The sequence below is a fragment of the Curcuma longa genome, chromosome 2, assembly GCF_044706935.1.
Source record: "Curcuma longa cultivar G26 ecotype Majalengka, Jawa Barat chromosome 2, ITB_CL_G26_1.1, whole genome shotgun sequence".
Taxonomy (NCBI): domain Eukaryota; kingdom Viridiplantae; phylum Streptophyta; class Magnoliopsida; order Zingiberales; family Zingiberaceae; genus Curcuma; species Curcuma longa.
Genome location: NC_133862.1, coordinates 10,082,205 through 10,094,880, shown reverse-complemented (window position 1 = coordinate 10,094,880; position 12,676 = coordinate 10,082,205). Strand labels below are relative to the sequence as shown.

The following is a 12,676-nucleotide window of genomic DNA, read 5'->3' as shown; positions in this document are numbered from 1 at the left end:
TTATGTATGTTGTTTCTAATTATTACTCTTCAATATCTCTCAACCCTAATCTTTTCTCATTGTGTTTCTCCTTTGTTGGTGATATTTTTTATGTAAGAACATGAATTAGAATTTTTTTATCCATCTAATGTAAAATAAAAATATTTTTTTTTCAAGTTCCTCCTTTTATCCTTTTACAACTCCCCCTCTGTGTTTAATTAATTTCTCATTGAGATTGCGTAATTAAATTTAAATGTTGATATATTCATCCATATTATTGTGTCCGATAAAAACGGAGAATTTTATTATTTTTTAGCAATAGCGAGTTATATATATATATATATACCTTTATCATTTCACTTCCTTAATAGACATTAAGTTTAACCTTTATTTATATGTTACAATCATAAATTTTTTCTATTCCTCCTTTATCTCCATTCTATCATCTACAACTGTTCTAATTTAGGTAATGAAAAATATAATTTATTTATATTTCCTTATGCCTTAAAGATCATTTAGTTTTTGATAAATGATAATAAGTTGGTTTGATTTCCCTGTAATTTCCATTTTTCTATAGATTATATTGAGTTTTATCATTTTGTATATGTGTAAATGATAAGAATTTAAATCCATCATTATCAATCGATCAAGTCCAAATGAAAAAGAGTGAAAGAATTATTTTAAAATAATGTCTAAGTTTTTTTTTTTTTTTTTTTTGCCTAGGGCTTCAAATAGACTTGAGCCTGGTCCCAGTGTGAATAATAATAATAATCCCCTTCCAACTTAGCAAACTTCAACATCAGAGTCCAAGGAGGAGGTATATGTATATTCCTTTAATTTTTCTTCAAGCAAATGATTGGATCATTAGTGCACATAGAGCAACCAACCAACCTTCACTAATTAAATATTGATGAGTATTTATAATTGTAATTTAAAGGAGCAATTGATTGCTATCTATCTTTCCACTCTAATCATTAGAGATATACAACATCATCATATTAATCATGAGATAATTAATACGCCTAGCTCCAGGGCATAGTTGAGTTGGTTGAGATGGATCAGACTTGCTGAAGTAGGCAAAGGTCGAATCTCGATAAAGTCAAGACAATGTCTTCTTCTGTCGTAGTCAACTGCATGTAGCTTCTCGATTTACCTCTTCACAGATGATTGTGGGGTTGACCGTGTGAGGCCGCTGAGGTGGCAGATTCCAATTTTTACAGAAATGAGATAATTAATATGAGCTTAATTATCTTGAGAATTAATTAATTATATTCATAAGATATATACTACAGGCCTATGAGGCAACGATTTGGTGGGGCTTAAGGTATGCAGCTAAGTGCATGCTTCTTGTTGGGCAACGCAACGCAACGCAAATGATCCATCATGGGACCTTAATTAATATCCCTTCTTCCCACATGTACACTCAACTCAATTCCCATCCTATATCTTACATAAATTAATTCTTTTCAGTTATATATGGAATTAATGGAATAATAATATCCATGGTTCTCAGAACAAATCTCTGAGAAGAGAGGAGAGATGAGTGAAGAGTAGAGTGAAGAGTGGTGTTTAATATTAATCTTACAGGAAAATTAGGTTAATTACATGCAGGATCTCTTCTTTGGTAGCTTTGTCTGAGCTCGCCATGCCTTGCCAATCTCACTGGCTACTCTCACTGCATCGGAGGCAGCACCAGAGAGCCCTCTCCCTCCAAAACCAACACCGTATAATCCAAACATGCTCCCTTCATGCTTCAAGAACAAACCCTCATCGTATCCCTGCAACACCACATGCATGTATGATCGATCGATCGATCGATTCATTCACTTTAATGTTAGTTGAAGAAGACCAGCTGTCTGTAATGAACGAAGTACGTACGTACCTGAAGCCATTGAGGAACGTTGCTGCGGTATCCCGTGGCCAGGATCACGGAATCGACGTCGAGGATTTGGCCGTCGACGATCTCCACCTTTCCGGGGAGAAATCTCTTGATTCCGGGGACTACTTTGATATCGCCGGACTTTATTTTAGCCAGCGTGCCGTTGTCCAGCACCGGCGTCCTTCCCTGAGTGTTCTTGAGCTCCAGAGGGCCGGCGGAAGGCCGCTTCAGCCCCAACTTGGAGACGTTCCCCAGCGCCGCCCACGCCACCGCCAGCAGGATCTTGTCCGCCATCCTCACCGGAAGCCACTTGAGCAGCAGAACCGCCAGCTCGAACGTCGACTTCCCCAGCACTTCCCTCGGAAGAACATGAACCGAATCGCGCACCACCATGGTCGGGGAGGCGCCGTGGTCGCAGAGGTCGAGGGAGATCTCCATGCCAGAGTTGCCGCAACCGACGACGAGCACGCGCGTGCCGCGGTACCGCTCGCCGGACTTGTAGTCGCAGACGTGGATCACCTCGCCGCCGAACTGATCGAGGAGGCCCTCCAGCTCCGGCACGACCTTCTCCGCGTTCTCGCCGCTGGCCACCACCAGCCACCGCGCGATGTGCTCCGCCTCGGCGGAGACGACCCGCCAGAGCCCGGTGGCGGCGTCGTACCTGGCGGAGCGGACGGAGTGGCGGAAGCGGGGTCGGATGGCGAAGCGAGCAGCATAGGAGTCCAAGTAGTCGATGAACTGGGACTTGGAGAGGTACTCCGGGAAGTCGCCGGGGAAGGCTAGGTAGGGCAGCTGGCAGAAGCGCTTGGGGAGGTGGAGCTTCAAGCGGTCGTAGGTGCACCGCCTCCAGAGGGAGGCAATGCAGTCGGAGCGCTCGAGGACGACGAAGGGGACGCCCTGCTGCCGGAGTCCTGCAGCCACGGCGAGCCCTGAGGGGCCCGCGCCGACGATGATCGGTCCGTTAACCCACGTGCATGACGGCGACGACAGGAATTGGCCGTCGCAGTACTGTTCTTCCATGATCGTATAGCTAGCTAATTACAAAATATGGAGAGATTATTTATTTATATATGTAAAAGGAATTTGAAGAAGGAGAAGGAGAAGGAGAAGGAAAAGGAATTAGGGCAGAGGAATTAAGTTATGGGGGTGGTGACGTTGGAGGAGTGTGATCTTGTAAGGAAGGATAAGATGGTGGGGGATTGCTATAAATAGGTATTATGGGAGCCACATGTAATAAATCTAAGGTGTAGGGCCCTCCTAGAAAAATTCTCAAATGACACATGTCAACTATACTAAATTTTTATATTCTGTGTGCATTTTAATTTCATTCTATATATATATTTTATGAAACAAATTAATATTTGTTAGTAGAACAAAACTAGAACATTGAAAAATCCTTTCATATCATGTGTGTATGTTATGGGTTGGTATGATCTGACCCAAAAAGTCAAGATCTGATCTAATAAAATGATATATCAGACACAAAAAACATAATTTCAGGGCTGACTAGTTTAGTCTTACACTTAGACTTGGCCATCTCGGGTTGATTGGCTTCATCCTATGGCTTGACTCGGCTATCCTAGCCCAATATTCCACTCAACTCAAGTGCCTGAGCTCAACTTGGGAGGCAGCTAAAGTCGGGATCAAAGACCAGACTCGGTGTTAGGCCCAGCTCAGAATCTCACACCTGACCTCTCTCAGGATTTAACTCCGGTCCTATACTGACTCTGAGTTTCGATGCCAAGCTACTTCTCTCAACTATATTCCATTCGACCCTAGTTGACCTCAGCTCGAGCAGGCCGTCGTCAGAAGGACACAAGCATTCACGTGGCATGGTGGTTAACTCAGTCCCCTATTAATGCAGAATGATGATGTCATATTAAGATGAATGAGATGACTTTTCGTTACTACAGTGGTGACAGGATGTTCTCCTTATCCAAATGAGATATCTTCTCTGACAGAATTTCCATTCAAAAATATTCTCCTTAATTTGAGATAGGACATATTCTCATTATTCTCTCACTAACCTCTATATATCTCCCTTCCATCTCGTGAAGATAGGTATGCATGCTCACACATGACCACTAATAGACCTAGTTTCCTTCTCTCGCATCTCCCTCTCCTCTCCGATGAAAGAATTGATTTGAACGTCAAAATGGTTGAGCCAAAACATCCTGATCTCCATTCTCATCCACTCCTCTCTTACTGTGTAGGCCTTAGTAGCACTTCAGAATATCTCCAGCATCTTCCTTCTCTGGTCATGATCCTGCCTTGACTGTCCACTTCTAAACCCGATGGCTAACGACTCATCCCGAAGACAATCTCAACAGCAACAATATACATCTTATTCTTTTTATACGGTGTGCATTAATTGTTTTATACTAAAGGCACAATTTTCATGAGAAATGGAAGATTGTGGGCTTCCTTTGATTTTTAGTTTTAACTACTTGTTGCTAACTCATAAATAAATGGACAAAAGTATAAAAGGTGTCAATTTTTTAGCGAATCGGCAATAATGCATGTTGATTTTTTTTAATAAAAGGGCATCCCATCCCTTTATAAAAATGATACAAATATTCTTTAATACTCTTCTATCTAAATTTTTAATTGATCAATGAGTTATAATACCTACAAAACCATAGTTGCTACACAGATATAGCAGCTACAAAATCATAACTACTATAATATATGTAGCAGTTACAATTTCATAACAACTACAACTGAACTGTTACACAATTGTAACAACTATGATTTCATAGCTGTTACACAGTTGTAGCAGCTATAGTTTTATAATTGCTACAACATAGAAAAAAATTTAAACAAAAATCAAAAGGGGCATCTTTTGAGTAAAATTATTTGAAGCTTTGAAAAAAAATTTAAATGATTTTTTTAAGTTTGAAACCCAGCCATTACAAGTTTCACTCCATAATCAATTACAGATTTCTAAACAAGTTTCAATTTGATATATTATACGTCTCGTGATTTAATCCGAATAAAAAATTATGACCTTTTAAAATTTAAGATTTAATATTCATGTTGTGTAGCTATAAAATCTTAACTGCTATAACTATGTAATAGCTACAATTTTATAAATGCTACAACATGAATATTAAATTATAAATTTTAAAAGGTAATAATTTTTAATGCAAATTGAATCACAAAACGTATAATATATTAAATTGAAAATTTGGAGATTTATAACTAGTTACGAGATGAATCTCGTAATGGCTAAATTTTAAATTCAAAAAAATATCATTTAAAAATTTTCAAATGCTCTGAATAATTTTAGTTTAAAAAAAATTATATTTTAGCTGCTATAATGTACCGGATCAATTCAAGATTTTAAAAAGGAGATAAATAATAATAAAGGATATTTATATTATTTTACAAAGAGATGTGATACTTTTTGATAAAAAAATCAAAATAGGATATCCTTCTTCGAAGATTCGATAAAAAAGATTTTTTTTTGACTTTTACCCTAAATAAATTAGCTCCTTTTGCTCCTCTTTTTTATTTATTTTATTCATGAGTCTATTCTAGTACACCATTTGCCATCTGGAAGCATTTTATTATAAAGAAATAGATGCGCAAAATGAATAATGAGCTTATAAAAGTCGAGATGAAATTTGAAATGGAATTCAAGATGGAGATCGCTCTAACATTGAATTGTTTGTCGATCAAAAGTGATGGCGATAGATGGCTACAATACAATGCAAATTAAAATCAAAGAATTCGTCTTGGACTAATTAACCTACCTCTCAACTTACTTTGATGGGAGTTAGATAATTAACCTCTCTTCAAGCTACTTGGACTCAATATACACACTAAGATTTGCATCACACCTCCCACAGTACGTCTAGTTCAATCCAATAAATATCTGCCTCATCATCGCTGCTTAAAACTCGATCGAGAAGATGATCGACCTATCTACCATGATCTTGCTTCAGCTCGACACTCAGCTAGCTACACATACAATTCTTCTTTAACAAAAGATGAAATCCATTATCCCAGCAGCTTACACAATCAGTCCTATGACCATCTATGAGAAAGTAAATTGGGAAGTTACAATTGATTATAACAGAAGAGGATATTATCTCGACTTCACCGAGATTCAACTCTTACTCACTTCAACAAATCTATTCCATCGTAACTAACTCAACTATGTCCAGGAGCAACACATGCAACTCAATCAACTTATGAGTGAAAACCTAGCTAATCTTGCCAACACCGTTACTTGATGATGGAGGAACATCTCTCCATCCCCTATATAACTAATTACAAATCACAGATTAACGACCCACTTGAGTAAATCATTGCCATCTAAGATACTACTTACTATCAACAAGCCAGAGAACAACATTAATTAATTAAGAAAGACAAACTGTAGATATCCAAATTCAAAATAAACTGAAAATGCAATGATTTGTGCACAGAAATGAAATTTATATATTTAAAGATTGGCAGAAACATCACGTACCTTGAACAAATTAAGCTCTAGCCCTACCATTTCCTTCCTGCGCGCAAATAGGCCATACATACTTTCAAAGCTAAAAAGAGCATACAGATAAAAGAGAGGGGAAAATGAAGCTTCAGTTGCTTACAAGGAAATAGAGAAGAACTTCGATTCACTTACAAAAAGCAAAATGTCTTGCCTATCTTGATGAGTTGCATAGCTGAATTGTCAAAGAAATTATAAAAACGTTTCAAATTAGCCGCCTGACAATTGAACCACTATATTGGACGAAAACGCCTACTTAAAGAGCATATATATAAATGAGGTCTCTTTTTCATACCAAAGAATAATTAATGCTCACCAGGAAAGGAAGCTTCCACTTGAGTACCAGACGAGCTTTGCTTACTGATGATACCAGCCATACTCAAGCACCTCCCTGCATAATTCGCCTGCCAACCTATCTTTTAAATCCACCAAGGTGAAAAGTTTAGTCACTAGTAGCAAGAGGATTCTACTACTATGGTAGAAACTGCAAATAAGTACAAAGATTTAGAAGAAAGCATGAAATAATATCCATGATTAATTAATTACTGCTCCACAATTGCAAACAAGTCATAGTCCTGCACTTAAATAGAGGCACAACTACAATTGTCATATGTAAAACATCCCAACTTGTCAAATTGATCAATCTTTTCTTCAATGGCGCATGATCTTTTTTCAAGGCACTTGGGAAAAAATCACCTGGACGAAATACAAATACAGTCAACAAAATTAAATTAAATAGATGCAACAAAGATGCCCTTGCAAGACTGCATCAGCAAGGAAACAATTGCAATAAAGAATGATGATAGCAGACAAAAGGCCACTTAACAATTCCGCTCATGCATATGAAATAAACGAAAATAAGGGAGTTCTCCACAGCTTATGTTCCTTGTTACAAAAAATTAATCGATCGACGAGGATCAATGTCCATATGATCTCCAAATGGTTGAGGAAAAGAGGCATTGAACCCATATCCATCATAACCATCCATGCCCATAAGTTCACCATCAGGTCCTCTGAATCCAACCATTGGGGAGGAAGACCAAGGAGCTGGAGTTGCAGGTTCAGAGCCAGGCAGATCGGCATTCATCATCCCATGAAAAGATGGATTCATGGGGTTCTGTGGAGAGTTTCCTGAAGGCCTCCTGTTGCCAGAACTTACTATCGGTGCTGATTGTTGTTGATTCTTCTGAGGTGGGGATTTTGGCCTCAAACTTTCAATCTCAGGCGTAGTCAACACAAGATGAGGAGCATCAGGTGGTGGGTTTCGCCCTCCACCACCCTGCCAAACCTTCCCATCCTTGTCATTGAAATTCCGAACATAGGTCTGCCAATCAACAAGCAATTAGGACAGTCACAAAGAGTAAGAATCCAATGTTATTAATATAGAGAATCTTTGAAAAACATTCCAACATATCGCAAGGAACGTGTACCTCAGCATTGAAATTAGAGGAAGATAATCCTTTCCCTACGGTTAGCCAGCCAGAACGAATATTGTGGTCCTCACCAAAGAGTTCAAGCCTCCTTCGTCCAAGTGCAAAATGCTCAATAATTCTATACATATCTTCTGGCTTTTTGGTAGATCCAGCTGAAGGTGACAAAAGAAGGAGAAGAAGAAGAAGATTTAGTGCAAGTGGACAAGCTAACTGTAAATCAAACACACCAAATAATTTTTTTAATTGTATTAAATTGATGGGGAAAAGTGCAAAAGCCATCACGCCTTCTGCAAATAACTAAGGGAACTAAAGAATGGCAGGTTGATTATGGTGCTGGAGGTTTATCTAAAAATAAATAAGAAACACCCAAATGAAACACATTTAGCCACTGGGAAAAAAAATTTATTTTACAAGTTTAGTGACAATGAATATAATATAAAAGCTACATAAGGTCCTGGTGGTCGGTGCAAAAAGGCACTAAGAGCTAAGAGGCATTTTAATACTATAGAGTAGATAACGATCCTCTTTATAAGGACGTCATGTAAAAAAAGTGGCACATTCAGTTAATGGAGATAAAAATATTGTACAGCACACTAAACTAACCATCACTTGGTTCCTCAGCGATTATAACATCTGTGTCAATATTGGCATGGATGATATGTCCATCAGTGCTACGTCGAACAGTTCCTTTTATGCCCATCAAGCAGTGTTCCTGTAAATGTTAAATAAACAGAAAAGTAAAACAAAAAGATAGACAAGCAAGCATGAAGAAGAATAGGAATATAATGGGGAAGGAAAGGAACCAACCTTTGAATGCTGGAACAGTGTGTGAGAATCATGCCTCAGACCTGGAGTTGCATTCTTTTTGTTTGTCTTCACCCAACAAATGTCCTCACACCTTCTAAAACCCCACTATAAAACAGGTATAGTAAAGGTATACAAGTCTAAGAACAGGGATAACTGATACAATAGCAAAAAAACATAAAAAATAGAAACAGAAGGTGAGGAGGAGCTACCTATGATGCTCAGAGAATATTACATGCAAAGCATGTGGGAAAGACAAACTAAATTAAGAGAAGATAAATAAACTGAAACATAAGAGGCATAACATACCTTTTTTAGACATTGACGACCCTGTTCCAGCCCCACACCATCACCAACCCACAAGAAGATAAATGATGGTGTGTCAGCTATTGCCTGCATAAGACAGTAAAATGTGCTTAAATGGCAGACCCATCGTTCACTCAAAGAATGGCCAACTTGCAGCATAGCATCTCAAAAACAATTGAAAGTAGAAGACCTAGACATACCTCGATCTTGAGATCACGTATCTGCTCAAAAGTCCAGTACTCCAGGTGATCAGTAATACCAGGAGCTCGATGAACATACTCCTCCCAAGGAGGATCCACAAGAATAACATCAAATTTGGTCCCAAAGAATTCAGGAGAAAGTACATGTTCACGTAAATCACACTTATAATACATGGGTGGCGAAGCTGACTTAGTGACAATCTCATCTTTTCGCTGAATAAGTTCTCTCAACTTTGGATAGTCCTCAACAACACTAGTAAGCTCGAGCTCCCTGATGAAATTCTGGGGTCTCATACCAGTGTCAACAAAATTCTGAGAGTAGTCATTTTGTTCCCCTCTTGAGGGAGCTTTACCAGATGGTCCACTAGTTCTAGGAGGTGCCCAACCTCCTGGAGCTTTATCATGTTGCATATCATGACTAGCTGGTCCAGCTGTATTGAATCCTGGAGCCGATATATTAGGTGGAACACCCCTTACAGTGCCAGGTTGGTTGAAGTACATTGAGTGACCAGGACCAATTCCCATGTTGGGAGGAAACCTAGGCCGTGCTGGGCCAAGGGGAGGTATAGGAGGAAGGTTGGGTGGAGGAGCCAACATATTCATATCAACACCTCTAGCTCCTGGCCAAACAAATGGTGAAGGAAATGGAGGGATGATAACACCAGGTCCGATGGGTGGAGGCGCAGTCATGTTCGGTCCAATTGGCTGCATTGGACCAGGTGGCATGCCAAGGGGAGCAAAGGGAGGACCCATCATAGAAGATGGAGGTCCAACACGTTGAGAATCCCTCCCATTTAATCTTCCTCTTCCTCCTCTTGCTGATTTACCACCTTTAGGTCCTTGTTGAAGACCTCTATTAAAAGGGCCTGTTACCTGGCTGTTCCCATAAGATTGAATATTATCACTAGAACTACCTGCACCTGCTCGACTGGTGTTCATAGATGCTTTATGGTTCCATCCTTTTCCAGTCTGTGAATCAAAAGAATTTCTTCCAGAACTTTGTTCTACAGGTGAGCCATCATCCAGGAATCTTTCCTGTGAATCATCCCCATAAGCTGATGCAGTTTTTCCTTTATCCTCAGCTAGATAACCCCATTCCTCATCACTACCTCCTGAAGCAAAATCCTGCTGTGAGCCCACTTCAGCTTTCCTTCCAGGAAAGGTTGAAAGTGAATCATCCTTTCCAAAATCTAAATTCCTATTTGGCCTGATTTCAATTGAATCAGAGTTTTCATTTCTATTGCTAAATGTCAATGAACCTCTTGCACCTTCAGACCTAGTCCGATTATCTTTTCTGTAACCAGATCTAATTTGAATGCTTTCACTACCAAACCTTTCCTGTTCATGGCTATGGATTTCCCATTCCTTCACCTGACCAAAATCATCACCATCTACTGAATCTTGCCTGCCCTGAACTCTCTTCCAGTGATCCTTGAAAACTTCCCTCTCCCTATTCCTATCAGTCAAGGATCCTTTAATGCTAATGCTCTTTTCATTGTCTGAATCTGAAAATCCTCGGTCATGCTCTTCATACTCTCTATAGTGTCTTCCTGTTCTCTCAGGACTGCGAGACTGTTTATAACGGTCAGTATTCCTTGTACTTGTACCCCGCATCTGAGAACGATTATCTTCATCCATGTTGGTCGATTTCTCCCAGGTTACAACTTCATCACGATTACCATGATCAAAATCTCTTTCTTGCCTTTGCTTGTCGCCTTTCTCACTATGCTGCTTTGAACTGTATCTATGGGAACCTTGTTCAACATCTTCTGTTGGACCAGTAGCTCTGTCACTTACCTTTATTTGCCTATCATCTCTGACTGCATTTGATCTACTTTCATGAGGGCCACCAGTCACCCTATTTTCCTCATCTTGCCCTTCCAATCTGTTCCAACTCCTGCCCCTTTCACTACCATCCTTCCTGTCATCTCTGTTGCTTGACCTAAGACCCTGGTCACCACTTGAATCCAGAACCTTGCTTTTACCCTCACCTGAATCATTTCTGAAGTCTGTCTCTATGTCCACTTGAAGATCATGCTTATTAGAATCTGAAGCTTTCCTGAGTCTTGAATCAGATCTGTCAGTATGACTGCCTTCATCTGCTCTCTTTGTGACCACCTCTACTTCATCCCATCTCCTACGATAGGTGCTTTTTTCATGTTCATTCTGAACTTGATCTTTTTTTTCCTTATCGCTGTCCTTCCTCTCAGGATATCTGGAGTCTCTTTCATGCAACTTCTCATTTTCATCATCATATAAACTTTCTGCTTTGTTTCTGCTTTTATTATCAGAGTTATCATGTGCAGAAGCTTTGGAACTAGGTTTCCTCGAGGAATCCCACTCATATCCATCATCTCTCCTCTTTCTGCTGCTGTCCGGTTCCCTGTCTCTGTAACTGTCACTAGGTCGCCTATCAATTCTCTCATCCACATCTTTCCGTGGGATCTTTGAGCGGGGCTCCTTTCTAACTGAATAATCATCCTCATCACCACTTCCGAATCCACTCGAGGCACCAGACCTCTTCTTGGATTCATTCCTGTCATCAGAAGCCTTCCTCCGGCCACTGTCTTGTTCATCAACTTCCTCTACATCCGCATGTTTCCTTGACTTGCTAGATTTGTGCTTCTTCTTATCCGCACCTTCCCGGTCATCATAATCTTCCTTGCTCCTAGCCTCTACATTTTCTTCAACATCTCTTTTGCTTCGAATCCTGTTGGATTCAGACCCTTCCATTTGCCACCTTACTTTTATATAACCCGGTACAATGGCAAATGACTCACAGATAGAGACCTGCTGCAAACAAGTATTGGAGGTGACAAAAAAAGCTGAAAGAAATGCCTTTTATTGTGTAACAACAAGACCTATACTCTAGCCATTCATGCAAGAAAAGATAACTTGGAAAAAACAACCACGAACCAAGGACGATGTCCCCAAAGGCCTTTCTCAAATCCAATATGAAAGCCTATCGAGTTCTTCCAACAAACCTACAGAAAACCACAATTGAGAAAGCGATCCATCAGAAAAGGGCAAAGTCAGTTCGATTGGAAACCCTAGGACTAATCAAACTAAATGTAAAGTATCCTTGAGAAAGCAAGGGAGAGAGAAAAGGGCTAAAGAACGACCGAAGTCGAAAACCTAGGATTTTTTTTTCGATTGGTCCGCCCCGTCTTGGGCGATCAGACAAGTGCGAACATCGAATGGAGATAAACAAAAAAGGGGAAAGACGAGAAGATGCGGAGATGTTACCGATCAGGGCAGCGGAAGTGTCGGAGCATCACGCCGGATCTCGATAGGCGGCGTCTTCCCTCGCACGCTGCCACAGGCCGGAGAGGGAGGGGATTCGACCGGAAGGGCAAGGAGATATACAGTAGAGTCGGTGCGGGGTTTCAGTTACTGGAATTTGTAGACCCGGTTAATTTCCTCCGGTTCGTCAATTTCAATCGAACCGGTAGGATTCCAGGCGTATCGAAATTGACAAGTCTCTCTTTTTTTAAAAAAAAAAAACTCTTCAGAATTTAAATTTTTTACAAAGTCAGTTCGATTGGAAACCCTAGGACTAATCAAACTGAATGTAAAG

The 12,676-nt window shown here is 39.9% G+C and overlaps 2 protein-coding genes and 1 long non-coding RNA gene across 3 annotated transcripts; all 3 read right to left on the bottom strand.

Moving 5' to 3' along the window:
* Window positions 1-1,580: 1,580 nt before the first annotated feature.
* LOC141821575 (putative indole-3-pyruvate monooxygenase YUCCA7) lies at window positions 1,581-2,910 on the bottom strand. The gene is made up of 2 exons (XM_074708959.1): window positions 1,862-2,910; window positions 1,581-1,757 (listed from the first exon to the last, which is right to left on the bottom strand). Exons 1-2 carry the CDS (start codon window positions 2,876-2,878, stop codon window positions 1,581-1,583), a joined length of 1,194 nt encoding a protein of 397 aa, XP_074565060.1. The 5' UTR covers window positions 2,879-2,910.
* Window positions 2,911-6,286: 3,376 nt separating this feature from the next.
* Window positions 6,287-6,688, bottom strand: LOC141820112 (uncharacterized). The gene is made up of 3 exons (XR_012601114.1): window positions 6,673-6,688; window positions 6,460-6,531; window positions 6,287-6,368 (listed from the first exon to the last, which is right to left on the bottom strand). It is a non-coding gene; the product is annotated as an uncharacterized LOC141820112 (long non-coding RNA).
* A 408-nt stretch (window positions 6,689-7,096) lies between these two features.
* Window positions 7,097-12,440, bottom strand: LOC141821851 (uncharacterized). The gene is made up of 7 exons (XM_074709223.1): window positions 12,346-12,440; window positions 9,100-12,083; window positions 8,903-8,986; window positions 8,597-8,701; window positions 8,393-8,501; window positions 7,787-7,941; window positions 7,097-7,680 (listed from the first exon to the last, which is right to left on the bottom strand). Exons 2-7 carry the CDS (start codon window positions 11,830-11,832, stop codon window positions 7,246-7,248), a joined length of 3,621 nt encoding a protein of 1,206 aa, XP_074565324.1. The 5' UTR covers window positions 11,833-12,083; window positions 12,346-12,440; the 3' UTR covers window positions 7,097-7,245.
* Window positions 12,441-12,676: the final 236 nt, after the last annotated feature.

What these genes read in the sequence shown, in the direction of transcription:
- LOC141821575 (XM_074708959.1), bottom strand. Translation starts at nt 2,878, where the DNA reads ATGGAAGAACAGTACTGCGACGGCCAATTCCTGTCGTCGCCGTCATGC. An exon ending in ACGTTCCTCAATGGCTTCAG is followed by an intron (nt 1,758 to 1,861) that starts GTACGTACGTAC and finishes GTGGTGTTGCAG; the next exon opens with GGATACGATGAGGGTTTGTT.
- LOC141821851 (XM_074709223.1), bottom strand. Translation starts at nt 11,832, where the DNA reads ATGGAAGGGTCTGAATCCAACAGGATTCGAAGCAAAAGAGATGTTGAA. An exon ending in CACTGTTCCAGCATTCAAAG is followed by an intron (nt 8,502 to 8,596) that starts GTTGGTTCCTTT and finishes TAACATTTACAG; the next exon opens with GAACACTGCTTGATGGGCAT. An exon ending in CGCTGAGGAACCAAGTGATG is followed by an intron (nt 7,942 to 8,392) that starts GTTAGTTTAGTG and finishes TGTCACCTTCAG; the next exon opens with CTGGATCTACCAAAAAGCCA.